The 27906-nt window shown below is 49.3% G+C and overlaps 2 protein-coding genes and 1 long non-coding RNA gene across 11 annotated transcripts; 2 read left to right on the forward strand and 1 right to left on the reverse strand.

Annotated features, from left to right (window-relative positions):
* The first annotated feature begins 85 nt into the window (after nucleotides 1-85).
* Nucleotides 86-3059, forward strand: LOC130533125 (E3 ubiquitin-protein ligase NHLRC1-like). The gene has a single exon (XM_057046292.1). It carries the CDS (start codon nucleotides 459-461, stop codon nucleotides 1827-1829), a length of 1371 nt encoding a protein of 456 aa, XP_056902272.1. The 5' UTR covers nucleotides 86-458; the 3' UTR covers nucleotides 1830-3059.
* On the forward strand, nucleotides 2596-27780 carry kif13a (kinesin family member 13A). Of its 9 annotated transcripts, none has more exons than XM_057046280.1 (40): nucleotides 2596-2747; nucleotides 2969-3059; nucleotides 9977-9989; nucleotides 11822-11882; nucleotides 12595-12687; nucleotides 13124-13304; nucleotides 13901-13988; nucleotides 14521-14655; nucleotides 14737-14849; nucleotides 14937-15048; nucleotides 15130-15342; nucleotides 15424-15534; nucleotides 15611-15745; nucleotides 16272-16402; nucleotides 16647-16733; nucleotides 16802-16977; nucleotides 18080-18305; nucleotides 18648-18810; nucleotides 18897-19040; nucleotides 19129-19278; nucleotides 19376-19540; nucleotides 19627-19800; nucleotides 19989-20140; nucleotides 20249-20381; nucleotides 20464-20610; nucleotides 20913-20945; nucleotides 21792-21891; nucleotides 21963-22089; nucleotides 22168-22223; nucleotides 22291-22415; nucleotides 22602-22778; nucleotides 22867-22959; nucleotides 23053-23205; nucleotides 23300-23377; nucleotides 23459-23509; nucleotides 23617-23704; nucleotides 23795-23934; nucleotides 24597-24770; nucleotides 25151-26237; nucleotides 26370-27780. In XM_057046280.1, exons 1-40 carry the CDS (start codon nucleotides 2693-2695, stop codon nucleotides 26501-26503), a joined length of 5865 nt encoding a protein of 1954 aa, XP_056902260.1. In that variant the 5' UTR covers nucleotides 2596-2692; the 3' UTR covers nucleotides 26504-27780. The 9 variants fall into 9 exon arrangements, with proteins under 9 accessions (XP_056902260.1, XP_056902261.1, XP_056902255.1 ...); XM_057046281.1 differs by having other exon boundaries at nucleotides 23300-23368; XM_057046275.1 differs by having other exon boundaries at nucleotides 23300-23509.
* On the reverse strand, nucleotides 20131-21166 carry LOC130533133 (uncharacterized). Its single transcript, XR_008952489.1, has 3 exons — nucleotides 20812-21166; nucleotides 20453-20612; nucleotides 20131-20383 (listed from the first exon to the last, which is right to left on the reverse strand). It is a non-coding gene; the product is annotated as an uncharacterized LOC130533133 (long non-coding RNA).
* Nucleotides 27781-27906: the final 126 nt, after the last annotated feature.

The raw sequence follows: 27906 nt of genomic DNA on the forward strand, positions 1-27906 counted from the left end.
TCATATTTCACTGTGTCTGGATGCCATTAGCTTCGGACCAAAATAGCTGCTTTGTGCTGACCTTTAAAATATGTTTTTGAAGCTACTGCTGTTGTGCCTTTAGAAAAAGTATCAGAGTACAGAAAAAAGTATCCACACTAAAAGGTTTTGGGTTTTTTTTTTTCAATATTCACCGGTAGCTGAATGTCCACAAGTGAGTATTCAAACTGCTGCATGTCACATTTGTGTCAAAATCTTCAGAACTACCATGAATTTTGAACATTTTGTACTCTAATAAATCCATATTTGCTATTCTCCAACTGTATGTATGGTCTGTAGTTGCACATTTTCAACACAGGGTGGCAGTAGCGAGCCCGTGTCGTGCAAAATGTGTCACGTGACCGGCGCGGCCTAACTCAGGACAAGACCATGTTGCAGTGCTCTGCTCTCATATTCCTCTCCTTATCTTCCAATCACCAATGATCAGACCGCCTGTTTGGATCTCCTGGACTTCTATCAGACTGGTTGAAGAACATTTGGACACATTAGTCATGGCCCAGGGTCCTGGTCTCTCCTGTTCCAGCCTCGGTGCTGAAGAGATCCTGAGAGAAATCCAGGTCAATTTACTGGAATGTAAAGTCTGCTTTGAGAAGTTCAGCACTGGGCAGAGTGGCCATAGGCCTCAGAACCTCTCCTGTGGTCACGTCCTCTGCCTGAAATGCATCACCTCTCTTTCCCACCCCGTCCTGAAGAGGCTGGAGTGCCCCTTCTGTCGTCAGCCATGCAGCACTGACGGCACCTCCCACTGCCGGGTCCTCAACGACGTGCAGGAACTGGTCTTCCGGCGTTCCGCGTCATCTTCTCACGGGAAAAACGAAGACCCCCGCTGTGGTGTGGGCCTGGCATCCACAGCTCTGCACCTCTGCACAACTTTGGGGGGTTGGGGGACTCTCACCAACCCCACTGGGATAGCCTCTTTGGGTTCCTCTGGCATGATGGCTGTGGTGCACAACGGTGACATGAAGGTGGTGGTGTTCAGTCCAGAGGGCCGAAAGCTGTACAGTTTTGGGGAAAGAAGACAAACCAGCGGGGATGTCTGCTACCCACTGGATGTGGCGGTGTCTCCTTGTGGTCACTTGGTGGTGACCGATGCAGGCGACAAAGCTGTGAAGGTGTTTACCTCCAGGGGGCACCACCTTTTGACGGTTGCAGGTTCCTTCCAGATGCCCTGGGGTGTGGCCACAGACAGCTGTGGAGACATATTAGTGACAGATACTCGCACCGGTGTGCTATCCAAGGTAAAAGTGGACTATAACCGCGCTCTCCTCCTGGAGAATCAGACTCTGGTTTCAGACCTCCAGTGTCCAAAAGCGGTGGCTTGTTGCTGGGCCACGGGGAACGCCGCCGTGGTGGAGCAGGTCCCTGATGTCGCTGGCCCACCAGGGAGGCACCATCACACCCGACTGAGGGTGTTTACAACAGACTTTCACCTGCTTTATCAGACTGACAGCTTCAGCCTGAGCCTGCAGTCCTCCCCCAGGCTGCACGTGTCCGGCGTGGCCTTCGACGGAGACGGAGACGTGATCATCACCGACTCCAGCCAGGGGATGGTCTGGAGTTTGGGGAACCTCCGTCATGGTCCGGTTCTGACTCCTCTGGTGGGAGAACACCTCATTCATCCGGTGGGTCTGGTGTCAGTGAACAACAGCCTGGTGGTTCTGGACGCTGGAGACCACACAGTAAAGATCTATTCTGCTGGACGTAAAGCCGGGTCCATCACAAAGCCCATTCCATTTGAGCAGGCCCAAAACATCTCATCTCATCTGGGACCTCAGCATACTACCAATTGATTTGACTTTAATATTATATTATAAATGTAAGAATACATATTAGGCTGGGAGAGGGGTTCTTGATGACGTCATTTCGAACCAGTCCAAATAGGGATTTAACGTAAGCTGTGAAAAAAAAGAAATTCTCTCTTGTGAATAAAACTATTTAACAATGGCAGAGAGGGGTCAGAGTCGCCACTGGGAAAGAAAAAGAGAACATTGAAGATACAAAGTGTTTTTCGAGAAAAGAAATAGTTTGGAGTCAAACAAAAATGCTCTTGTCAATTTTTCCTAATTATAAGATGTAATCATAACGCTTACGGGCGAATTATTTACCCGTGTGTGTGCGTGTGTGTGCATATTCAGGTTAGGACACCTGCAAAATAATGCCAACGATACCCAAATAAAATCCCAGAGTCGGCTTATCGGCTGTCATCATTTATTTGGACGCGATCCAATCCGGTCGTGATCGTGGGTGGGAATTCATCAACATGTCAACCGGCATCACGTTTCCTCTCCACTGGTTTCTCTTCGCCCAGTAAGCGGCGCGGCGGTGCGCAAACTGGTTGGCCCTCTGTGGCACCGCCGTCTCCAGTCAGCCAGAGGCTCGCAGTCGTGCTCCCAGTGGAAGATGGCGGTGGTGGGGATGCTGTCCGGGGCTGGAGCAGGGCGCTGGAGTCGCACTAAAGCCGAAGCTGGGGGGATATAAAGCAGGGAAATGAACGCGCGTCCGTCTCTCGTCCTCGGGCTCTGGACTCCGGCGGTGGTTTAGCGAGGGGCCCCTTTTTTGTGGCCGAATTCCGGACTTCTCTTCGGGGATTCGCGGACTCTCCATAGATAGCTCGGCGCTTGGACGGGGTGGGCGACAAAAAGTGGACAAAAAAATGTCGGATACGAAGGTAAAAGTAGCGGTGAGAGTCCGGCCCATGAACCGCAGGGGTAAGTGTTTTATCTCCGCCGAGCCCGCAGTTTTAATGTCGCGCATTTATTCCAACGCGCTCGCAAAGTTGGGATGTCTTCGCCATTGCTGCTCTCAGCCCGATTTTACGAGCCTAAAGTCAGACTTAACTGTAGTTTAAAGAAAGTATCTCAGTGGGGTTTTTTTATGTAAACTTCGCGCACTCCGCCTCACTTTCCCAACCAAACTTTTGTCTGCGCAGAAATCGAGCTGAGCACGAAATGTGTGGTGGACATGGAGGACAACCAGACGGTGCTGCACCCTCCGCCTTCCAATGCAAAAGGAGAGAGCAGGTAAACCGAACCGAGACGCTGCCCAGGCGTTTGAAAACGGAACCTTAGTGTAATAGCGGTGCAATAAGCCCGTTATAACCTGTGTGGGTGCGGGATGGAATAATAGCGGCTGTTGCAGCGCTGCGGGGGTGTTCTTGGACGGGTTCGTAGTGCAGAAGAACTCAGACTGCACCCTCATTGCACTGTGTCCCACCCAGGTCATTCACAACTATGAGTGTTGTGCAGATGTCCATCACACAGGGCACCGGACGGTGTGAGAACATCTGCGCTCAGCCTGTTCCTGCTGGTTAATAACGGCAGCACAGTCGCACCGTCGCCCACCTGTTTGCAGCCTGACCTCAGGTGACGTTTCAGCTGGACCTGAATGATGCTTGACCTCAGGGTTTGTGTGACCCGACGCGCTTTCAGGGCGTAGCGAGACGCGGGCCGGCCTCTTGTCTTTTTGTGGAACCGTTAGCGGTCCGATGGAGTTTCTGATCATTGCGGTATTTTCCTCTTTGCGTCCGCTGCCAGCTGCCCCTCTCCCCCGCCCTCATCCTGGCCTTCACACACGCACATGGACCATCCGCCGCTCAGATCGCTGTCGGACTCCCTGTTACGCCTCCATGATTCAGACACAGAAGAATGGGGAGTAACAGGGGAGTAATACCACCGTCTTCCTTAATTACAAGCTTGAGCTGATTGTCCACACACAGAAAGAAGTCTCTGGTTCTTTCTCGGACTATTTTTCTGAAAGGAACCAAAGTCAGGTTCCTTCTGAGAGGTCGCAGAGGTCAAGCACAAGTGGTTGGAGTACGAGCAGCCTCCTCGGATCACATGAACCCGAATTTTAGAACCCCATTTTTAGCTAGCATGAGGGGAACAGACCTTTGGCTACTTGACTCTCCCCCAGACTCTCCCCCGATCAGGACGATCTTTGCGTCGATACCACGCAGATCGATCCAAGCCGCGCTGCATGTTGGTAAGTTTTTGTTTTTGTTTGAACATCGGCGTTTCCATAGATGCTCGCGCGGCTATAAACAGTGCGTGTGTTGATATTTGAGGATATTTTGGACAGAGGGGAGACGCGTGTTATGCAATTTGTGCCGAATGCTTCTGGCAGCCTCGGGAGGGAACATGACTAATGTTGATAGCAACCTGCAACACAGGACGAGGCCCTAGCGTTAGCCGAAGCAAACAGGCTAATGTGACACAGCGACGGAAGGCGATACGGAATTGGAAACTGAAACAAATGTTTGGGAAATCAAACCATTTCCTGCCTCCTCCTGCTATATTCACACATGGACATTACAGCTTTTATGGAGGGTGTGGATTTGGGATCGCACACGCTCCTCCTCCAGGTTGTTGTGCGTGCGTGAAGAAGGCCGTTGAGAGTTTATGACCCCAGTAGTTTCGATTCGGTCGACTGTTGTTATGTCATTTTAGTTTCTGTCATTTAGTCCAAGCAGATAATTGCTAACATTCGTCTGTGTGTGTGTGTGCGTATGTTTTGGGATCCGGGTGTTTAGGCTGCCTAAACCATATAATTTTGTTCTCAGCCGCTTGTGGAGCCACAAAAGGAGGCAAGTGTGATCCCTAAGACGTTGCCTTTAGTCTGAAGACACCTGTTCCTGTTGGAAATGTGCAGGATTTAGCGGGTATTAGCCTCCTGAATGAGGCTGCAGGCTCGAGATCACGGGAAGGTTTTCGCTCTCATGGGAACCGTCAGAGAGAGACAGATAAAAAACCCTCAACAGACAGTAAGCACAGCATTGTTCACAGGATTCAGCAGTGGCAGAAGCCCATAATAGTCTTCATTTGCCACAAACGGTTGCTTAAAAACACAGCATATGTGAACATTTGATCAAAAAACGGCATCTTAAATCATAAAATCATCAGATTCTCAAGAATTTGAGGGGGGGGGGGGGTTCCTTTGATGCTAAGTCTCATTCTTTGCTAAGCATTATAGAAACACTCGTGACTCGTGACCCCCCCCCCCCCCCCCCCTCCTCCACGCCGGCCGGCGGGCAAACGAAAGACGGGTCGTGACTTCGGGGCGACAGGTTCAGTTTCGCGGGTTTCACCTTTCATCTCTGCCTGCCCGCGTTGGCACCGACGGCGCATTTGAAACGGGATTCTGGGAAAGTATTCGGCTTTTCACGTGTCGGTGAGGGTTTGCAGGGACAATGAGGGTGGGAGTGGAGCTGCGGAGACATACCTGAGGCTGCTGTCTGCACGGGGGTGGATGGTGGTGCACTGTGACAAAGGAAATACCCTTCCACTCCCTCAGCGGGGCCCTATTACATCCATCATGCTGCAGCGTGGCCGTCAGCCAGAAACAATGACTCCCCGCGGACAAACCGGGACTTTATCTTCTTTTCACCCATATTTTCTTGAAAATGACATAAAATGCGTATTTCCAAAGGTATTTGCTGATGTTGCTAGAAGTTCTTATCTGCTGAAAGGAATTCCCAAACGTGTCGTTTTCGCCGTAATCTCTTCCTCATTATGGGTTTATCTGCACTCTCAACACTCAGAATCGGAGCCTCACACATACGTGGTCACACGCTTGTTCTGGCACATCTGGTTTCTGTAAGGCAGATGTGTTTTAGTGGAGCCCAACAACATTTCTAGTAAAAAATATGACAACGTTTTTAGAGAAGCTCGAGTTTCTGTGCTGTATTAACGTGGAAAAATCATTTATTGTTGATTGTTGTGTAATTAGCTGTAGGACAAGAACCAGCCCAACTGTAATTGCACCATATTTATTCTGCATGTTCACTTTAGGCAATAAAGGAATGTTGCTGTCTGGTATTTGACCCAGAAGTTGAACTGTGTCCATGTGTAGCTTAAAACAGCGCAAAGGAGTACCGAAGCGAGACTGTTGCATTTTTGGGCCATTAGCAATTAGCAGCTTTGCCAAACTTTGAGCCGTCCCTTTAAAGTGGGTCAGGCTGCAGTCTCCGCTCACTTGCATCCGACGCCGCTCATACTTTCTTCCAAGCCTAGCACGACCCAAAACAAACGCTTAGCGCACCACAATGGCGCTTTGTCCGGATTCTGCTTCCAGGAATGCTTCCTTTGTTTTCCATTTCTCTCCCTTTATGCCAGTGATCCACCTTTGCCACCAGGAAAACGTCGTCCTCGGGGTCTAAATCTTTCCTCTTGTCACCGTTAGGCCAAAGTCTCGCCCCCAAACCTAAAATGTAGGCTCCCTGGGCGACTGTTTCCTGTGAAGAGGGTGGGACATGTTTCCATCTTGAGAACGCTCTTGTCCTTCTTGCTTTGTTAGGCCCCTGCCCGTCTCATTAGGCTTCACATTCTGAACAACATATGTGAAAATCCACCTTCCTGCATAGTTTCCGTGATGACTTTCCCTTTGGTTCTCTCGGTCGAAGCCTCCAAACGAAGTTTTGTCGCGTTCACGCTGGTTGTTTTTGCTTAAAAAACCCAGAAAAATCAAGTTTGACCCGCCGAGACGCGTTCTGCTATTCTGATTAGCGACGTGTAGCGAGCGGACAGTGTCAGAGGAGGTCTGGACCACGAATCCCCGCTTCCTGGTGTGTCTGAGGCCCTTGATGTGTTCAGCATCTCTGTGTTTGTGTCGGTCCGCGCACGCAGAACCTGCTGACCCAGCCTGTCCCCGTGGTGTCAGAAATGCCAGCGAGGATTAAATTAGCCCCGGCCTGCATCATATGTTGTTGCTAGCGTTTGTTATGGAGTCGATTTGGGCGTCATGTGCGCTGCTGGTGATGACACTCGTAGGCACTAGGGCTGTTTTTAGTGGCCGGACTCATTCATACCAGAACTCCCCCAGTGTGTTTTCCCTGTCACTTAACGACAGATGATGCAGAAACGGTCTTTGACATTTGGAATAATAACGTTATCATTAGGCTCTGTGAAAAAATTCAGTGTTTCCTTTTGCACTAAAGGTCCAGTGTGTAAGATTTGGCAACATTTAGTGGCAGGAATTGCAATCTGTGTCCTCGGCCTTGTGTTTAAGGGTGACCTAGAACCTGCGGTGGCTGCTGGGGGGTCCAATCAGCGAGGGAATCATCTGTTTGTCATCCTAGATTCAACAATACTGAAATACGTAGCCGTAAAGCGTGTTATTAAAAACAGTTCTGTGGGCTTCTGACAGCAGATTATTAGAGGTCCTACACATCTGACTTGTGACAATTAGTGCATTAGTAGCAGCATTTACAGGTTGTTACGTAACAAACCTGAAGAGGTTCCAGGAATTGTTTGTGGGGCCTGGTCTGTTTCTGCCATCATCAGACCCGGTTCCCTTCACTGGTGTGTTTTTGAACGCCCTGGAATGTTGCGAGTGTAAACCTTCGCTTCCAGCCGCCTGCCGTCAGGCTCGCTCCCCGGAATCGTCCCCGGCTGGGACGGGCTGGCGCTCCGTGCGTTCCCACACAAAAGACACGACACACTGGCGTTCTGCTGCTGGTACCTTCTACACTGAGTCTCACACACACACGTCATGAAGCTTGTAATTGTTTTAAATTAGCGGTGGAAAATGCTGCCTGTGTAGGGTGGGAGAGGCTTAGCTGTAGCCACATATTAAGAAGAGGAATTTGACTTGGGTTGGGGGGGGCAGGGTGGGTTCTTGTATGTATGTTTGTACAGAAGCGATGAATGCTGCGACTGCCTTCTCCGTGGGGGGTGGATGCCGCCTCCGTGACTGACATATTCCATTTGCACGAGGGGATTATATCATCAGAAGCAGATCCTAAAGCAGGCGACTCCTTCACAGGAATCAGTAGGCAGTGTTTTATCTGAAGGGTGGATGGACCCTAGAGAACGATTACCAGGAGCTTAATCTGGGTTGGTGCCCACTGGGCTGCCACAGGGCAGTTTTTGGTGGCATAATAACCCAGTGGCCTTAATCCAGCATCATATCCATGGGGGGGGGATTCCATCACTACCACAACCTTCCTTTTGGGCACCAGCGTGACACGTATGCGTGAGCGTCAGTGGGGGAGAATCCCTTTTCCAGGCTTGATCTAAATCAAATCATTAACGGTGTCTTGGCATCAGTTAGCTGGCAGCTAACGTGTGCGTCAGTGACCGCACAACTGATGCCCACTGGGGCTTTAATGCCCCGCTGGGTCACGTTTGTCGGCGTCGGAGAGGGAGAGCAGGCTGATGTGGTCTGGCACATCTGTGCCACACGTTTGTGTCGCATATCTGGAGCACATCACCTCCAATAATCATAACAACGGTCCCGTCGCTACGTGCTAAAAACGTTAGCTTCATTCCAAAACCAGCCAGATGTAAAGGATACAGCCTAAAGTTGTTTCAGATGAATACAGATTTTTTTGGGGGGGGGATTATAGAGATTATCTGTAAAGTGCAGTGGGAGAACTGGATCTTAGGCCTTAATGCTGCGATGTGGGTGGAGGTAAAATCATTACACTGTCTATTTCATTCTGAACCGAAGGGAGCTTCCGATGTGATGTTTGTAACGGATTAAACGTGGACGTACGCGGATGAAGCTACAGTTTCAGTCCAGGCCGTGCACATTCCAGAGCTGCCTGTCTTTTTTCTAAACAAAGGCCCGTGTGTGTCTGTATCCGTGTGTGTATCTTCCTGCTGTTTGATCCGTTGGTCTTTCTGTCGGAACACATCTGCTACGCATCTCCACTGCTGTTTGGTGTAAAGCACCGGCTCCGCTTTGGTGCCACACCGGCTACTTTGATGCGATTATGATGCTTTTTAGCAGCGTCCTGGAGTCACCTGAGACCTGTCACCTATCAGCACTTCATTAATTGTGGGACCCAAAGTGTGATCGTGGGACGCCGCCGCTCTCGGCGCCTCAGCAGTGTCAGTGTGAGACATCCCGGTGCAGCGTTACGGCCCTCTGAAAGGAAGTCACCTGCCCTCCGGTTTTGGTTACTGCGTGAAGGTGTTGTCCAAGATGACCCTCCTGGGGACGTCCGCGGACTGTTGAAAGATGAGACACAGTCACGTGCACGAATATCAGCCCTTGATGTACAGAATTGTGTAAAAAAAGAAAGAAAGAAATTTAAAAAATCCACCCAGAGAACTAAAAATGTGCCTTCAGCACAGAATCACTGCAATAAAATTAACATTTACAGTTTTGTTGACCCTTGAAGGGGATAAACAGCCCCCAAATGCTCACATATAGGACTCATATGAGCTGGGGACTCATTCAAGGGTGCCTTCGGCTCCAACACCCTCCCTGTGACCCCGCAAAGGGATATAGCGGTCCAGACCTCAGGTATCCATAGGGTCCCCCTCCGTTACGCAACACCAAGTATAGAATGTGGTTTATGTCATTTTGAAGGCTCGCTATAATGTTGAACGGTGATATTTTAGACCCAGCGTGTCCCCAACAACTGGCATATTTAAACATATTTGGAAGCACTTATAAATATTTAGTTTTACTACCTCCCTTTCAGAGAACATATCCTGCCTAACATTGTTCGGTGGAGTCCCTCTTTGTCCTTTCGGCAGCTGCTAATTCCGAGTGCAGCTTCCCCAACCTGGCCTCTCTGTCAGATCTGCAGGCAGAGGGGCTATTTACTCAACAGAGTCGGTGGGACATTGAATCCCCAAATCTCTTCCCTCGCTCACGCTCCACTGGCCCAATTATGAACCAAATCACAGCAGCATCCGCCATGAGAGAACACAGCCGCGTGGAAACGGTGGCGTGAGTGACAAAATGAGTGTCGGCTGTGAAAGTTCCTGAATGGAACCGGAGGATTTTAGCGGCATTTAAGTTGCGTGTTTGTTTTAAATGTGCATCTTTTCAGCGTGGAAGAAAGCAGTGTCCCGCTGGGAGGCGTGCAGCTGCATCTTCCACAGTGCGGACATGTCCTGAATGTTAAACTGCGCTAACCATGTTCTGTCTTCTCTGTCCGTGTCCCCCAACCACCCACCCACCTACATCAACCCCTCTGGTGCTGCAGAAAACAACCGAAGGTATGTACCTATTCTCTGTTTGTCTTACTAGAACGTAGAAACTGACAGCCAAAATCCAAAAAAGGGGATTTCTTTTCACACGTCAACTATCAAACTAATTCAGAAGGAATCTCTGGTGCCCAAAGTGCTGCTCCCCTGGTCCTCCGAAGACACCCAGTGTGCGTCCGTCCACAGCTGTGCTGCGTTTTCTGGGGACGTGATCGAGACCATCTGAGTCATTTGGTTGGTCAGCAGCAGCCGAATGGCGTCTTTGTCAAAGTGTCGGTGCTCAAAGATGTCTTGAACATCAACAAAGGCCGCGCGATCTGAAAGGGATGAGCACAAACGCCGGGTCAGCGCATGTGTGTGCACGAGCATTCAATGGCACATTGTTGGCGTTCACCCCCCCCCTTCCCAATTTGACAGCTCTCTTGGTTGCTAGCTAAGCTCTCAGTACCAGGGAGACCGCTACCACGGGCTCTGAGGTAGAACGAGGTGTTTGCTGTGTGGAACACGTGGCGCTCTGCGAGGTTCGAGGCTTCACAGGAGTTCTGGTGTCCAATCACAGCCAGTTTTCATCCGAGAAACCACAAAAGGGGCTTTGTGCTTCTCAACTTCAACGAGATCATTATTTACGCTGCTGATTAATAGTAATTGTCCAATCAAGGACAATTTGCTGCACAGTCACGCCCTAGTCGAGCCCGAGTTACTTAACCAGCTCTAATTGGGAATGATGGTACTTTTGTTCCTTTGAATGGCACCCAGTCACAAGAGGGGGGTCTTGCCTTCCAAACACCCAGCATTCTCAGCACTTCCCAGGTTGACTGTGCAGCCAGTGGTTCCTGGGCCAGTGGGCCTTATTATTAGGAGAATTTACCACAATTATTTGGGGTATTTCAGGGTTCCCCCACCAGTGGTGCATTTAAAAGCAAGCTGGGCTAAAAAAAAATAGCTAACTGTCATGCGAGACAGTGGAATTTGAAGGAATATGGGTGATATTTTTGGTAATTTTGAAATGTGTACTGTCGGAGTAGGTGAGCCTCCTCTCTGTGTGTCACCCATCCAGGTGGGAAGTGAGATGGGGTGTCTGAGGGGCTGCTCTGTAGCCTTAGACCAGGGGTGGGCAAATGCAGTCCTCGAGGGCCAGGTTCAAGCCAGACTTTCTGTCCTACAGGTAAACACTTTCACCTGGGGTTCCATTTACCTTGGTGAAAGCGGTTTCTCCTGGGTAGGATGCAAAACCTGGCTGGATCACAGCCTTTGTGGATTGGACTTGCTCATCAGAGGAGGTCAAATCCATTCCTCGGGGTTGGATCCAAGCCAGGATTTGCATCCTACCAGGCTTTCACCAAAGTAAATGGAACCCCAGGTGAAAGTGTTTACCTGTAGGACAGAAAGTCTGGCTTGAACCTGGCCCTCGAGGACTGGATTTGCCCACCCCTGCTTTAGACCCTGTGCTGAGAATTTAGAGGCAGCATGCACCACCTAGGCCGGCTCCAGCCCTGTTTCCTTGGAGACGATGGTGACCGGGTGCTGGAATGTCTTCTGGGGAGCACTGACCCTGATTTATGAATTCATTTAGCTCCAGCAACTGCAGCAAAAACACGTTGCTGCTAACTGTGGATTTGTGCCGTATTTTCTCCAAACAATATGAGGATAGTTTTTCACCTAACTCCCCAGGACAAGCTCGGCCCTGCTGATTTAATTAAGGGGGACGTGCGGTATCACAAATGAGCTCATTTTTGAGCACAGAAACGATCTTGCTAGGAAGCATGCGGCTGTTCTGCTGTGCGTTGTGCTTGGACAGGTGTGAAAAGTGTGTTTTTACACTCTCTGTGCTTTCTGCCCGTCAGGTGTTTGCTTTTGACCACTGCTTCTGGTCCATGGACGAATCCAACGTTCCTAAATATGCTGGTGAGTCAAAAATGAGGCGACAAAGGAAGTGGAATCCTGTTCAACGTGAAGGCCTCCTGATGTTTGTGCAGCGGGGAAGCTCAGTTCACGCAAAGTTGGTTTTGGCGTCGTGCAAATAAAAGCAGGATGCTAGCGTCCCCTAATCTGCGCTGGCTAACCGCTGAATAGCATTCTAAATGACAACAGTTCATTCTTTTGTTTAATCAAATTCACTAACGAGAGCTGGAAAATAAAGACCGCAGCAACGGTTTTTGTGAACCGGCTATGTAAAAGCGGTTATTGCTAGGAGCCTGAGACACATTTACATAATTATCGCGCAGCAGATATCTTCCTCGTTGCCCGGCCCCGCAATTTGTGATGGAAATGCAATGCTTACATCTGCTTTGTGTTGAAGCGACAAGGCAGTCTGTTCATCCAAGGGCCGCCTCAAGGGCCGCGGCCGACGCTTTATTTAGCTCATTAAACAGCTGTCCCATTCAGCCGGGGCACGACACAGAGCCATACAGGAGATTGCTGTACACATTTTCCACACAGCAGGACAGGAATCTGCCCCACTGCTGAATCCCATCAGTTGTTCCCTCGTTCGGATGCTCCGTCAGGGCATTTTCTTCTGGAGCCGTTGTCAAAGATGCAGACCAGAAATCTGTTTACACAATCGCATGTTTTACTTGTTTACCATAATCTCCATGGAGACCTGTTCTTTGTCGAAAAGGTCAAGAGGTGGTGTTCAAGTGCCTTGGAGAGGGAATACTTGAAAACGCATTCCAGGGATATAATGCCTGCATATTTGCCTACGGACAAACAGGTAAATAACCTGGGAAACGGAACACGCAGAAAAGCATGTATTTCTAATTAAACTGGGGAATCATTTGACTCATATCCTTCCACAACGTGACTCTGATTACCTCATTTATCAAACTTCCTGGTTTAGAGAAAACATGCTCTGGAAGGTGACACACCTAGAATTACAATAGGCAAACAGGAATGTTGACACAATCAAATGAGAGGAAACCTGATCTAAAAGCAATTCCCTAATTATCTCTTTTTTAAACTTTGGTCAAAACTAGTTCTGGTTCCTGGAGAGCAAATAAGGGAACAAAGAAACATTAGCATGCTAGCAAGCTAACCTGGTGTTGATGACTATGACCCCCTGCACCCCCCCCCCCCCCACACACACACACACACACACACACACACTGGATGTGCATGTCCAGTCATGTGACTCTACCATGTCCGTCCAGGTTCAGGCAAGTCCTTTTCCATGATGGGGAACGGGGAGCAGCCGGGTTTAATCCCTCGGCTCTGCTGCTCTCTGTTTGAGAGGGTCCACAAGGAGGAGAACGAGGCCCACACTTTTAAGGTTGAGGTTTCCTACATGGAGATCTACAACGAGAAAGTCCGCGATCTGCTGGATCCCAAAGGGTGAGTCGCAGGTGTCCATTTGAATTTGAAGGAGTGATACAGCCCGCTTCAAAGACTGTACTGGGATCTGTTTTTATAGTCTTCTTTCAGCTGCAGCCTGAACTCAGAGCGCCGCAGTGGCTAAAACTTAGCTCCAGTCACCATAGCACAGCCATGTCTAATAGCTTGAATGGGGGATGGCAGGAGGGTAACATGAGTAGGAAGTTGAACCAGTCATTTCCTGCAGGACAGCAGCCGTCATCCTTCTTTGAATCCCCGCTCTGGTGTGGGTTGGCAGACAGACTCGGGAGGAGGGGGGGGTCAAACTGTGAAAGGAGCGTCTGTAGATGTGAGCAGGAGAGCGTGACGAAGATGCAGTCAGACACGTTTGCCCTCGCTGCATTTAAAACAAAAGAAACTCCAAACACAACCTCTTCTGAATCAGCCTGTGGCGATCCGTGACAATCAGACCTCCGCTTTTATATTCAGCTTTTCACTTTCTCGTGGTTCTGAAATGAATGTGTAGGAAGCTCTTTAAAAAAAAAAAAAAAAATTCTTATTTCTTTGTCTTGCAGCAACATTTATTAATTGAACCTTTTTGCTTTGCACTACTCCAGGAGCCGACAGTCCCTGAAGGTCCGGGAGCACAAAGTTCTGGGTCCGTATGTGGACGGTCTGTCTCAGCTGGCTGTAATGAGCTTCGAGGTGTGTCTTCCTCCCTGCTGTCGTCACGGACACCAGAATCCGCCCAGTGTTACCGCTTAAAAGCATCTTATTTCACATTTTCACAGACATGATTCATAACACGCTGGGGCCATGATTCTGGTTACACGTCCCCTCTTGTCAGCTCACTGATTTACAGTCACAGTCAGCACAGCGCTGTAATTCGTGCACTACGTCGAGGGGTGCACGCTTGAGTGTCTGCAGCCTGCATGCCAAGCGTTGGCAGGGCCTTTCTGTTTAATTCAACATCTCCACCCTTTTCCTCCGCACTCCGCTCGGCTGTTGCCCGACTGTTTCAGCGACACCATCTCACTTTACAGTTTTCAGATCAGCGTCGTCCAAACCCTTAACTTGAGCACGCCAGGCAGAAAATTGCTTTCACAAAGGAAATTGGGATCCTTGGCGAGGCGTTGTCCAGCGTAGGACTGGATTTGGACAGTCCCATTCCAGTCTTGGTTCTTCCCTGAAGCATAAGTGCACGTTCAGCGTTTGACTCCACTCTCTGTCTCTCTAGGACATCGAGGTGTTGATGTCTGAGGGGAACAAATCTCGCACGGTCGCGGCCACCAACATGAACGAGGAGAGCAGCCGCTCGCACGCCGTCTTCAGCATCATCGTCACGCAAACGCTTTATGACCTCCAGTCCGGGGTCGGCCTTGAACTTATTCTCACAGTGGATTTTTTTCTGTGTGTTTGTCATGTGATCTGATTTGTGACCTGCGATAAATAGAATTCGGGGGAGAAAGTGAGCAAGATGAGTCTGGTTGACCTGGCGGGAAGTGAACGGGTGTCCAAGACCGGAGCTGCTGGCGAGAGACTCAAAGAAGGGAGCAACATCAACAAGTGGGCAGAGTTGCTGATGTTAGCATGGTTTTTTTTTATTTCAATGTCCTCGCCACTGAAGAAGCGTGTGTTTTGCTGTGTTCACAGGTCTCTCACCACTTTAGGCTGCGTGATTTCTGCTTTAGCCGATCAGTCGGCGGGAAAGGGCAAAGCCAAGTTTGTCCCGTACAGAGACTCGGTGCTCACCTGGCTGCTTAAGGTGAGGCACACACGTTCACACCTTCCTTCTACCCAGCATCTGTTGATGCTTCAGTGACCTTTACATGGTTATTGCGTGTAGGACAACCTTGGCGGGAACAGTAAGACGGCCATGATCGCCACGGTGAGCCCGGCGGCCGACAACTACGAAGAGACTCTGTCCACGCTTCGCTACGCCGACAGAGCCAAGAGAATCGTCAACCACGCCGTGGTGAACGAGGACCCCAACGCGCGGATCATCAGGGAGCTGCGGGAGGAGGTGGAAAAGCTGAAGGTTCAGCTCTCGCAGGCTGAGGTGAGGGAGGGTGTAGAGGGGGGAGTGAATCAGAAGTCAGGAATGAATCGCTGAATCCTTTCTTCCCACCATCCCCATCAGTCCATGAAGGCACCAGAGCTGAAGGAGAAACTGCACGAGTCCGAGAAGCTCATCCAGGAGATGACGGTCACCTGGGAGGAGAAGCTGAGGAAGACAGAGGAGATTGCAACTGTATGCATGAAGTTGCGTTTAAATCGACATGGGCGCGGCGGCGATCACACCGTTGTCCTACCCTGTCCCCTCACAGGAGCGCCAGAAACAGCTGGAGAGCATGGGCATCTCCCTGGAGACGTCAGGGATCAAAGTGAAAGACGACAAGTGCTTCCTCGTCAATCTGAATGCCGATCCTGCCCTGAACGAGCTCCTCGTCTACTACCTGAAGGTTCTGACCACCTTAAAGATGCTTTCAGGCCCTTGCTTCGTTTCCTTTGGTTTACAGACGGAAGAAATGAAGTAAAGAGAGAAAAATCGTTCGTGAGTCATGTGGAAGCTGCAGCGTTCAGGGGAAGACTGGGAAATTGTCTTTTTGGCTCCACCACACTGTCAGGGCGGCTGCTGCTTCTCAGCGTGCCCAGACTGTGGTGCACACGTGTGATCGGTCCAGATGAGCCTGCGAGAGCGCAGAGGAAGGGTGGAGGGATGGGAGAAAGCCGGAGCTGCGTGCAGAACAGCAGGTCTTTGTCTGGGTTCTGCAGACCAGCCTGGCATATCAGTGAGGAACGAGCGCAGCGGGTTAGTCTGCGGGGCAGGACATCCTCCTCCAGCCGCCAAGTCTGTTCCACAACACCCACAACACAGGGAGAGCCTTCCGAGTTATTTAGGACTTTGCCTTAAATTTACTCATTTATTTCTGACTGCGTTTTCGATCTGTTATTTCAAGTTGTCATAATCTGTCTACCTGCACGCAGGAGCACACCCGTGTGGGCGCCGACACATCCCAGGACATCCAGCTGTTTGGGATCGGTATCCAGCCGGAGCACTGCGTCCTGGAGCTCTGCCAGGACGGTGACGTCACCCTGACGCCTGTCGGGATCTCAAGGTGAGCCGCTGCGCTACCTTCTCCTCCGTGCTCCGCGTTGATCTGTGTGTAGCTGTGTGTTGGCTCTCTCCATAGATGACTAAACCTCAGCGTTTCACATGACCTCACCGTCCAGGAATCTCATCCCGGCTTCCCACTTTGATTTTAGATCCTTCTGCTACTTTCTGCTGCATTTTTATCCACCAGGTCTCTCTCTGCGTGGACCAATCAGATCATTAGAACTCCTTTTCTTTGTTTCTTCCAGAACATGTGTGAATGGAACAATGATTGACTCCCTGGTGCACCTGTGGCACGGAGATCGCATCTTGTGGGGCAACAATCACTTCTTCAGGTAGCAGATGTCTCATAGCATGTGCTGATTAAATCAGACACCGGTTTTAAAGTGCCACCCTTTGCTAGGATTAACCTTCCCAATCGAAAGCGGCGCGACCGTTTAAAGGAGCTGGAGAGAGCTTCTCCCAGGGAGAGCTTCATCGAGGCGGATGTGGAGACCGCCAGCGAGGCTTCTTCCGAGCAGGATTACAGCTACGAGTTTGCGCAGATGGAAGTCATGATGAAGACTCTGGGCAACAATGGTACGATAGGGATAATCTCCCCTTTGGGATCCACATTATCTTTTGTTCTTTCAGGTCACAGCTGTATGACAGTGGGAGGTCCACGTATTTTCCCTGCTACTCCAGCCATATTCTGTAATTGCATAATCTGTTCTTCTGTTTATTCTCATTACTCTAAAACGCTGCTTTTTCTTAATCTCCCCAACTTCAATTTAGATAATCACAACTCTTTGGTGCTGATGTTTAACCAGACGTGGTGAGCTCAGCCTTAACATGTCCAACCCAGGGGTCGTTCTCTCTCCTCCAATCAAAACTCTAGAGAATAGGTGCGCGTTATATGAGCTGGTTCTCAAACACACCTTCTGTGCCGAAGCCCAGGGTTGCCAAGACACTTTGCTCAAAGTTTTGGTTTGCCGTCCATGCAAGTGTTGTTTAATGCAGGTCTGCTTTATATTATTGTGATGTCAATGTTGCCCGATGGTTTGGAAAGCGCTCGAGCTCGCTTCTCACCATGTGTCTATAATTACTGTAATTAACTTCATGCAAGTTTTGCTTCAGACTCCCTGGATTCCAGAAGAAGAGGGCTATTTGCATTTCCAAAGCAATCTGAGGAATTAGGGGAGGAGGGAAGCCAAGAGGAATTGCAGATTAATGTTGCTGATGAAAATCTAAAAGCAGGGAAACTGTAGAGGAATTTTCCCGAGTGATTGAATTGCTTTAAACGGATGGCCTGTTCGCCAAATGTGATAAATCAGCCCTGGTCCAAAGTCTGCCAGAACCTTTCCTATATGGAAGGCGGATTTGGTTCAGCCTGCAACGGTGTCCTGAATGCATCATTCAATTGTTGCTGCAAAGGCAAAGTGTTTGTGGTGAGAGATAGCCTGGGCGGAGCTGAAAGTCTAATTTGGACATATTTACTAGCTCCAAAATGAAAGCGCTTAGGAGATTCTGAACCACAGTGTTGTAAACGGGGAAATAAACACAATAAAATCAAACCCTTGCAAAGACACATGAGCCTTTTGCAAGAAATAAACTATTTAGCATCTGTGCCTTTACTAAAAGAGTTTTCCTGGCTTTGGAAATGGTTTATTAGCTTGTGACACGACGTCTTTTCCATTTGCAGACCCTATGCAGAACGTAGTGCAGGTGCTGGAGAAGCAGTACCTGGAGGAGAAGCGCACGGCTCTGGAAGAGCAGCGGATGATGTACGAGCGGGAACTGGAGTCCTTACGGCAGCAGCTGTCCCCCGAGAAAACGGCGGCGCCGCACCACCACAGCGGCGGCGAGCGCCTGACGTATCCCGTGGCGCACGCAGCCCACAGCAAGCTGCGACTGTGGACGGAGGAGCGGTGGGTGCAAAAGTCGTACCTATTAAATCACCCCTGTGTGCAGTGCTAGCGACGCTGGATGTGACACATGAAAGCAGCCAAATATGTCATCAGCATTTTTAAGGCATGGCGTCAGTAATGGCGCTGACTCACTCTGACTCATGCGGCCGCTTCTGTTCCAGATGTGGATCCTCAGAAGGGATCTAATATAATGTGATCTTCCTGTCATAATAGAGACATTGTTATGCCTCTTATCGCAAAGTGATTTGGAATATTGATATGATCCTCTAACGGACTGAGATTCAGAGAGAAAGTGCTAATAGGGCATGGAACTTTTGTCTGTCCCTGTTTGTGCGGGTGCAGGGATGAGCTGTTCCGTCAGAGCCTTTCTCGGCTCAGGGAGCAGGTTGTGAAAGCTAACACTTTGGTGCGAGAAGCCAACTTTCTGGCCGAGGAGATGAGCACACTGACGGATTATCAGGTCACACTGCAGATCCCTGCGGCCAACCTCAGCGCCAATCGCAAGGTCAGATCGCTGACTCGTCATTCTATCTGAGCTGCAGCGAGCAGCGGAAAGAAGGGAATCATCGTGCACTGTGTGTTTCTTTGCAGCGAGGGGTGATAGTGAGCGAACCCGCCATTCAGGTGAGGAGAAAAGGGAGGGGGACCCAAGTGTGGACCATTGAGAAGCTGGAAAACAAACTGGTGGATATGCGAGAACATTACGCAGACTGGAAGGAAGACTCAGCGGAAATGGTAAGAAAACAACAGGACCAAAACAGGAAAGTTGTCCCAAAATATTATTCCTATGCCCCTGTGTTTGGATTTGTGTGTTTGTTCCCAGTGTAAAAGGACAAACAGTAACTGCTGCGACCCGTTCTATGAAGCACAAGAGAACCACAACCTGATTGGAGTGGCCAACATTTTTCTAGAGTGCCTTTTCCATGATGTCAAACTCCAATATGCTGTCCCCATCATCAGCCAGCAGGGAGAGGTACGGGGACAGCGCTCACCGACACACAAACAGAAAGAATCAGAGATGGGAGAAAGACTCGAGCTACGTCTCAACGTGGGTGATCTGACTTCAACAGGTTGCAGGCAGGTTGCACATCGAGATGATGCGCGTCAGCGGAGCCGTACCGGAGCGACTCTGCGGAGGCGACGACTCGTCTGAGAACTCCAGCGAGAGCAGCTGCTACGAGGTGATGGACACAAACGGGGAAATCGTGCACATGGCCAAGAGGCTCACCTGCAGGGTAGGTGTTTCTCCTCCTTTGCACGTTGGAGGTCGCGACGCAGCGGAAAGCCGGGGCTAAAGCGCGCTCTCGTCTCTTGGCTGCAGGTGCGGATCAGAGAGGCGACGGGTTTGCCGCTCAACCTCTCCAACTTCGTCTTCTGCCAGTACACCTTCTGGGAACAAGGGGAGCCCGCGGTGGCTCCCCCCATGGTCAGCCCAGACAGGCCGTCCCCGCGAAGTCCAGATGCCCAGTTTACAGTCCAGTTTGACCACTGCAAGGTGAGTTGGGAGGGGGGGGCTGCTGCTTTAAATAATATTGATGTAATATATTTAAAATGTTCTGTTATTGTTGTTTGCTGCTGTTTTTAATCGGTCTGCTCTTTTAATGGAGCAAATGAGTAAATTGTTATGCTGTAGTTTGGACACTCGTCATTTAGTTGTGCTGCAAACCTCTTGTTTTTTTGCAGGACTTTGTTGTCCACGTGACAGAGGAATTTTTGGAGTTCATATCGGACGGAGCCTTGGCCATTGAAGTGTGGGGTCACCGCTGTGCAGGAAATGGCCGTTCCTTGTGGGAGTTAGACGCGCTGGAGGCAAAAACCCAGACGCTTCGAGACAGGTAGAAGCTTTACTTTCAGATAGAGACAAACACCAGTATGCACACACACTCACACACACGCAGACTTTTTTTTTACACGTCATTAATCTTTGCTGCTGCGGGTTCAAGGTGGAACGAGGTATCTCGCAGGATCGAGCTGTGGATCTCCATCCAGGAGCTGAATGAGCAGGGGGAGTATTCCTCTGTGGAGCTGCATCCTGGAAAAGACATTAGCACTGGAGGCGTCTTCCAACTCCGACAGGTCTGTCAAGAACCGAGCCTGGCTGTCACGCACAGCGCAGACAGCAGTCTGACGTCAAAATGATGTGGAACCTTTCAAACAGGGTCACTCCAGAAGGCTGCAGGTGTGCGTGAAGCCTGTCCAAAACTCAGGCACTCTGCCTTTGCTGGTGGAGGCTGTGCTGTCTGTCTCCATCGGCTGCGTGTCCGCTCGCTCCACCAAGCTCCAGAGGCCGCTCGACAGCTACCAGGTCTGTGAGAATGAAGTACAGATTGCGTTGAAATCATGAGTTGCTGTTTGTATGGAGAAACAACAACACACTCAGTGGAATATGCAGCATTATCCTGATGTCCATTAGAGTATAAACCATGCTGGTTTCATTTAAAGGCCCCATTTTCACCCTTTTCTATCTACATCAACAATAGAAAGGAAAGTAAATGGTATATTTTACCGCAGTATCCTCTTTAAGGGCTGAATGAGCTGTAATGTCAGTGTCCTTTCTGGCTCTCCATGACCCTCTCATGATTGACTGAGTCTGTTCTTTCCTGCCAGAGAGAGGTGGAAGACGATATGGATAGTTATCAGGTACCCTCTCAGTCTCCTCTAGCTGCTCCTCCCCCAGTAGTTCACTCTGCAGCATGAAGAAAAATCCACTGACCGTGTGTTTGTAACCAAGGGCATGTGAGACAGGAGGCAGAGAGCTGTGCCTCTGCCAGCTTTGTAAATCATCGACTGCACAGGAAGATGGTTATCAATCTCACCAACTATTGGTGGCTTTTTATGCAAAACTCGGCTCCACCCAACCAGCAGTGCCTTTCCCCTCAGGTTGTGCACACTAATGCCTGTTTGCTTCTCACTACTGAAGAGCTGCTCATATAATAATCGATTCATCGCGTGAGCATTGCATGGCTGCATGATTCCCGTACTTTGCATGGTGGAATTTTTGCTGATGTCGGGAGAGTTACACAGTTGGCTTTGAGGGCACTTGTTTAATGTGGTTTGCAAAGAGGATTTTGCTCCTTGTGGTTTCCCACAAAGTGTTCTGGTGTGTATCCAGGTGGGACTTTTTTTTGGATTAGTGCAGTGGCTGCTTGCAAGGACAAGTTAGCGTGCACATGCTGGGTGTGTGCGTTAAAAGGTGGCTTAAGGGAGGTTAGACGCAGTCGTTTCAGACCTTAGGCTATTCTCAGACGCAAGTGCTGCCCTGAAGGTTTTGATTAAAACACTTGGTGGTTTGGGAAGGCTTAGGTTTCTCTGGGATCGGTTGACTTGTAAGATGTATGAAAAATGATAAAAGGCAGGAATAACACAACACTTCCGTGGCCATGCCAGCTCTGTGCACCATCACTTCGCTAACATCACGCTGTGGAGTGCAGCTGTTGTGCCTCCCCGGGCCAGAAACCGCTGGTTCTAATTTCTGTGTCATTCCAGGAGGAAGATCTCAACTGTGTTCGTGAGCGCTGGTCAGAGGCCCTGATCAAACGGCGAGAGTACCTCGATGAGCAAATCAAGAAAATCATCAACAAACACGGTGAGTCTCTGACTCTGGCCTTTTTAAAAGTTAGTTTGTTGTGGTAAAACATCTCCCCTTCACAAACCCAGAGAAGACAGAAGAGGATATTGAGCGTGAGGCCCGTCTGGTGGAGCAGTGGGTCGGCCTTGCTGAAGAGAGAAATGCAGTGCTGGTGCCAGCGCCTGGTAGCGGTATCCCAGGAGCTCCAGCGGACTGGTAAAACAAACCCTCATCCCAGTACACGTTTTAAGACGTCAGCTGCAGCCCAATAAGCTCCTCTTCAAATCCTTGCAGGACCCCACCTGCAGGAATGGAAGCTCATATCCCTGTGCTCTTCCTGGATTTAAATGGTAAGCTCGTCCTATTTCACAGCTTTCTTTTAAACTGCCCTGACACAACTGCCTTTTACACCACCAGCAGATAATCTGACATTAAATGAGCAGCTGACGGGCCCTCACGCCGCAGGAGTTAACTCTATCCTGCCCAAGGAGCATGGAAGCCAGTTTTTCTATCTGCCAATCATTAGGCACAGCGAAGAAGAGGTGAGCCACTACTTGGTCTCCCCCTTGTGGGCCAAAAAGGAAAAATCCGAATAAACCTTCTAATCACGTGTCAGCGTGAATACTGCTGATTTGTAATTGAGAAAGTTAATTTTTTTTCATATGAAGCACTTTTACCGAGCATTTGATTTTCATTTTTGTCCTGATTTTTTTTTTTTACTGCCCCAGCTTTCAGCAGTTTGCTCCTGGGACTCGTCCATTCACGACTCTGTGCACCTCAATCGCGTCACGTCTTCCAACGAGCGTATTTATTTGATCGTGAAAGCCACAGTGCAGCTCAGCCACCCGGCCTCCCTGGAGCTGGTGCTTCGCAAGAGGATTGCCGTAAACATCTACAACAAGCAGGTTAGTAGAAGAGTCGGGTTGGATTAAGAGACAGAACTATGTTGAACACACAGCTGCGTCTAACATGGTTCTGGTTTGATTCTTCCAGAGCTTCACTCAGAGTCTCAAGCGACGGATGTCTTTGAAGAACACCCTCCACGCCTGTGGTGTGACCTATGAGATAGTTTCCAACATACCAAAGGTAAAACAGTGGCTGCCTTTTTCATATACTATGTGTCATTTTACTAGTTTAATCTGCTCTTTTCTGCATTTTATCTCTTGCTGCTGCGTTTAGGCCTCAGAGGAGCCTGAGGAGAGAGAGACCTTGGCCCTCATGGCTGCTCGCGGGGACAGTGAGGAGACCCAGGATGGAGAGACCTACATAGAGAAATACACCAGGGGAGTTTTGGAAGTGGAGAATATCCTCAGTCTGGAGAAGTTACGACAGGTATTTCATGCATGCTTTGGGCTGTTTTCTAAACTTGCAGTAAACCATTGAGCTGTTCCAGTTTATAGATTCAGCTCCTTTTTATTCTGCACAGGCTGTGACAGTAAAGGAGGCGCTCACTGTAAAGGGGAGACACTTAAGGAGGAGTGTCAGCACACCAAATGTACAGCATGTAATGATTATATGTCCAGATTTAACTGTGTTGACACCAGCAGCAAATTATCAAAGTGTAATGTGTTGTTCTGCTGTCCAGTCTTCATGTAGCAAAATGGATCTGACTGGCTGTGAGGATGAAGACTGTAAGGTAAGAAGGTGACCAACATGTTAAGTTGGGAAAAGGAAAGTCCCTCTGCTGCACCTTTACTTTAACCTCAGCGCGCCATGCAACCTGATCTGTGTATGACCATCTAGGACCACGGTGATCCTGTGGACGACGCTAACTGCAATGCCCAGGAGGGCTCACGCTGCACCACGCCAATTAAGACCAGGGAGACTCAAGGTTCGATACCGGAAATGCTAAATGCAATACAGGTGGGCAACGATAAGGAACAATGCATTACTAACAACATGTCTGCTGGTTTGGCTGCAGACGGCGCCACGTTCTTCAATTCCAGTCCCTTTAAAGTTCTGTCACCCCAGCCGGCCAAGTTCCTCAAGTCCCTGCTGCCTGTCAAAGAGGAGAGCAAGGCGAGGAAAGCACTGGAGGCCCGGCCCTTGTTGGGACAAGAGGTAGGAAGAGTAGATGTTTCTGTAGGGCACAGTTCTCTTTTTATCAGGACAGCTTTGATTAACGTTAACAGCTCCCCTGACATTATGGCTTCAAGGAAGAGAAAGACAAAGACTCACAAGAGCATGATTTCAGATTTTAATTAACCACAACACCCAGCTAGAGAAAGCTGCCTTCAAGTTTGTTGGTGATGACTTGATTTTTTCAGGATATGTCTATGTTCCAGCATTGAAACTAACCCTGCATATGTGTTCTCATTTGTGCTTGAAGTGGACTGTATGAGGTGGTAGGAGGGTTGTTGATAGATGAGTGGAGGAGCATATGTGGGTCTGCAAACAAGTTTATGATCAGAACTGGATATTCTTTCAAAGTGGCCTTCAGGCGAGAGGTGGGGTACGTAGCTAACGTAGAACTTTAGAGTAGCGCTCTCGTAGTAGAGTTCACTTTATCTGTCTTTATCAGTGTTTGAGTAGAGAAAAAGGAGCAGTCATGCGTTACAATTCATGCTCAGAGTCTGACACTTCAAGCACGTTTTTGTGAAGTACTCAGCTGCATGGAACTAACTGTGGAAGTGGCTTGCCCAGCTCCGTGCATGCTGTGTGCGCCTGTATGTGTGTGAGTGTGTGTGTGTGAAGTGTTTGCTGTTGTTCTGACCCATCTGCAGAGCATGCGCTCATGTGTGGACAGCCCTGCACTGCTCCCCCCTCCCTGCCCCTGGCGCCGGCCCAGGGCAGGCAGCGAGGGCCACTGCAAGCCTTCCACCTCCACCCTCACCTCCACCTCCACTTCCACCACTCCCACCAGCAGACAGCTCAGCCACATACAGCCACACACCGCTGTAAGTGCTGCACTCCCCGGTACACGCGCACCAGTATACATGATACTGGTTTTTACAGCAGAATAAGTAACAACACACACGCCACAGTGAAAGAAAAGCTGTGTCAATACTGTTTATAGGAAGATGTCAAAAAAGTAGACTGTTTTTTAAGGTTCATTCATTACAACGATCCATTAAAGCCTGATTAATTGCTCTGTAGAGTCACAGTACTCGTGACAAAGGCAATTTATATTCAATACTTCATCCATCCATCCATTATCATATATCTTACTCCATTTTTCACTTCACTAAATGTAAACACGGTTAAATCAATACAGGTTATCACTGATGTCACGGCTGCCGGGTCGTGTCTTCTGCCCTTCCGCCCTTGTTTTGTTCAGCAGGACTCTGAGGATGAAGAGACAGACGTCGACGCCAATCTCAGCCTCGATCCGGCTCTTCACGACCACGGTGGCTTCAAGCCTTACATCCCGGAAGACTTTGCAAACTTTGAAATTTACAATGCTGCTCTGGAGAGCCTTCCGTTCTCGCGGTCTGACTCGAAGAGAGGCCGATGCGGAGGTGGGAGCGGGGACAGGGAGGTCCCCCGAAGCCCCACGGTCAGCAGTTGCACGAGCGGCTACTTCTCACACAGTGCCTCCAACGCCACGCTGTCTGACATGCCTTTCAGCACCAGCGAGAGTTGCGACCACCTTAGCGGCGCCTCCAGGGACCCCAACGACTCCCAAACCAAAAGCACTTCTGCAGGGAGTGAGAGCCAGCAGCCTGCTCCCTCAGCCTGTGGCGTTCAGACCCGGCCTACCTCCTCGCCAATCAGTATCCCTAATTGCACAGAAAAGCCGCAAACCTTGGCACTGTCCAGCAGCCAGGAGTTCACCGACTTTAAAGGAGCTGATGACAGCGTGGGAGAAAATGAATCAGTGTGTATTACAGAAGGCTGGAAGCAGGGGGGCATAGACATTTCTACAAACCTGCAGAAGAACGCTGATTGTGTAGAAACATGTGACAATCGACACTTAGAACGCTGTGGTAACGGCATTTCTGGTCTAAGTGCTGTATGCGAATATCCAAATATCACAGACTGTGCTGGTGCCGTTAAAGCAGCAGATGCTCCCATGGCAACGCAGGTATCTGACAAAGCACCTTCTGCCGCGTCGACGGCCTCACCTTTACCTACAGTCGGATCCCCTGCACCGATCCCACGGGCGGGAGGAGAACCCCCGATCCAGGAGCCGGCCCAGGGAGACCTCCCCCACGGGAGCCCCTGTCCCAGCCCCAACCCAAGCAGCGCAGAACCGTCAGGGGATTCCAGCGGGGACGAGAGCGCCCCCGTGGCTCAGCTTCCTGACTGGATGGCCCCCGGGGAGCAGGTGTGGGTGGGCAAGCGGAGGGGAACAGTTTATTACGTTGGAGGGGTGGAGTTTGCCAAGGGGATCTGGATCGGTGTGAAGCTCGACCTGGCAGTGGGTGAGTGGGTGAATATACAGAATATTAAATACAGTATATTAACCAGTATTTTCTTATAGGTTTTTTTTATAATCAACACTAGATCTTTTTGTATGGAAATGCCAGACGTGATGTTTATGAATTCCTCTGCAGGGAAGCACAACGGGACCGTGCAGGACCGAGTGTACTTCCGCTGCCCGCCCGGCCACGGCGTGTTTGTGAAGCCTTCTCGTCTCACCAGAGGACCCCCCTCCGTCGAGGCAGAACCGCACACGCTGATCAGATAGGACCCAAAGGATGCCCGCCGAGGCCTAAGGTCTCTCCCGGGATCCAGTCGACCAAGGGCTGGCGTGTGTCCGCTCCGTTTGCCTGTTTTTTTTTCTGAAACATATCGGACCTGTGCATTTCCAGTGATTACTGTATACTGAGCATTTCCTATGCACAAACCTGATCTGAAACGGGGATGTTTTTGATATTATGAGACCATAATTTTTTATTGGGAGTCAAAAAAAACAAACAAAGAGAAAATCAACAGCCTGTACATTTTCTTACGGTCTGAACTTTATATGTGATATTTTTGTAAGACAGTATTCCGGCCCTGTGGTTCACAGAAAAATCTGGGATATGAAGATTAAGAATGTACTACTGTTACTAAACATTGATATTTACATTGAAGCCAATCGTCAGGGGTAACCAAAGAACTACGGTTCCGTATCTGCTGTTTTGTGTTATTTCTCTAATAGAAATGTCCGTGTCCAAGTCCTAAAGCTTTGTGCCATATCTCTCGGAGGAATGCCAGGCACCCCTGAACGGATCTGCACGGCCACTGCAGACGAAAAACGTTGAGCGATCCTGTTGATGTACTGTAAACACTGTGGAGGAACTAATCCCAATCCAGCACGAAACCGTTGCTGTTTGAACGCTTGCACTGGAAAGGATTCTCGGAGAGTTCGTGACTGTCATCACTTTAGTTGGGGCAACAGTCCCACTTGGCGTTGTTCAGAAGGCCTGGTTATACTGCAGCCTTAATTTCCTGGTTGATAAAGGCAGGCACATACATACTCGGTGAGCTCCAGTTCTCTGAGATTTAAACTTAAAACCTTTATGGACCTTAAACCTGTGTGTGTGTGAGGGTGCTCAGAGCTTCAATATGCCATCCAGCCTCTGACTTACAGAATAGCTTTTTTAACTGCATTTATATTCTAACTGACTGACTTATAACACTTCACATGTCTCCAAGGTACTCGGTGTGTTTGTTGTTTTATTTACTTTGGAGGATGGACAACACCATTTACAGATTATGCAAATGTAGCTTAGATCTTTTTGTTTTTGCTGAACTGATGGGAAATAGTTACATATCCAGGCTGTAATCTCAAGTAAGTGACACCAACCCAAGACCTTATTTTAAAGAGGACAAAGCTGCTCTCCATTATAAGGAGCTGTAAATAGAAATGTATTTGAACATAGTATTTACACTATTATATTGTACAGAATTGTATTTATATTGTATCTCAAACTGTTTTACTTGGTACATAATGTTCTAGAATAGAACATTTAAAATCAGCGTACTGTGTCGACTCTATCTGATTTGAGGTGACCTTTTTTAGTGTTGTTGTTTATTGTTGGGTTTTTTTGGACTATGTTTTAGATGTTTCAAGTTCTCCAACAGTATGTTGACACACAAGCAGGA

Source organism: Takifugu flavidus, chromosome 10 (genome assembly GCF_003711565.1).
Source record: "Takifugu flavidus isolate HTHZ2018 chromosome 10, ASM371156v2, whole genome shotgun sequence".
In the NCBI taxonomy this organism is placed as follows: Eukaryota; Metazoa; Chordata; class Actinopteri; order Tetraodontiformes; family Tetraodontidae; genus Takifugu; species Takifugu flavidus.

Bases quoted from the DNA above. Each gene is read 5' to 3' on its own strand.
- kif13a (XM_057046275.1), top strand. From the start codon at position 2,693: ATGTCGGATACGAAGGTAAAAGTAGCGGTGAGAGTCCGGCCCATGAAC. The intron at 15,535-15,610 runs GTATGCATGAAG...GTCCCCTCACAG, and splicing joins AGACAGAGGAGATTGCAACT to GAGCGCCAGAAACAGCTGGA. The intron at 24,771-25,150 runs GTAAGTGCTGCA...TGTTTTGTTCAG, and splicing joins ACATACAGCCACACACCGCT to CAGGACTCTGAGGATGAAGA.
- LOC130533125 (XM_057046292.1), top strand. From the start codon at position 459: ATGATCAGACCGCCTGTTTGGATCTCCTGGACTTCTATCAGACTGGTT.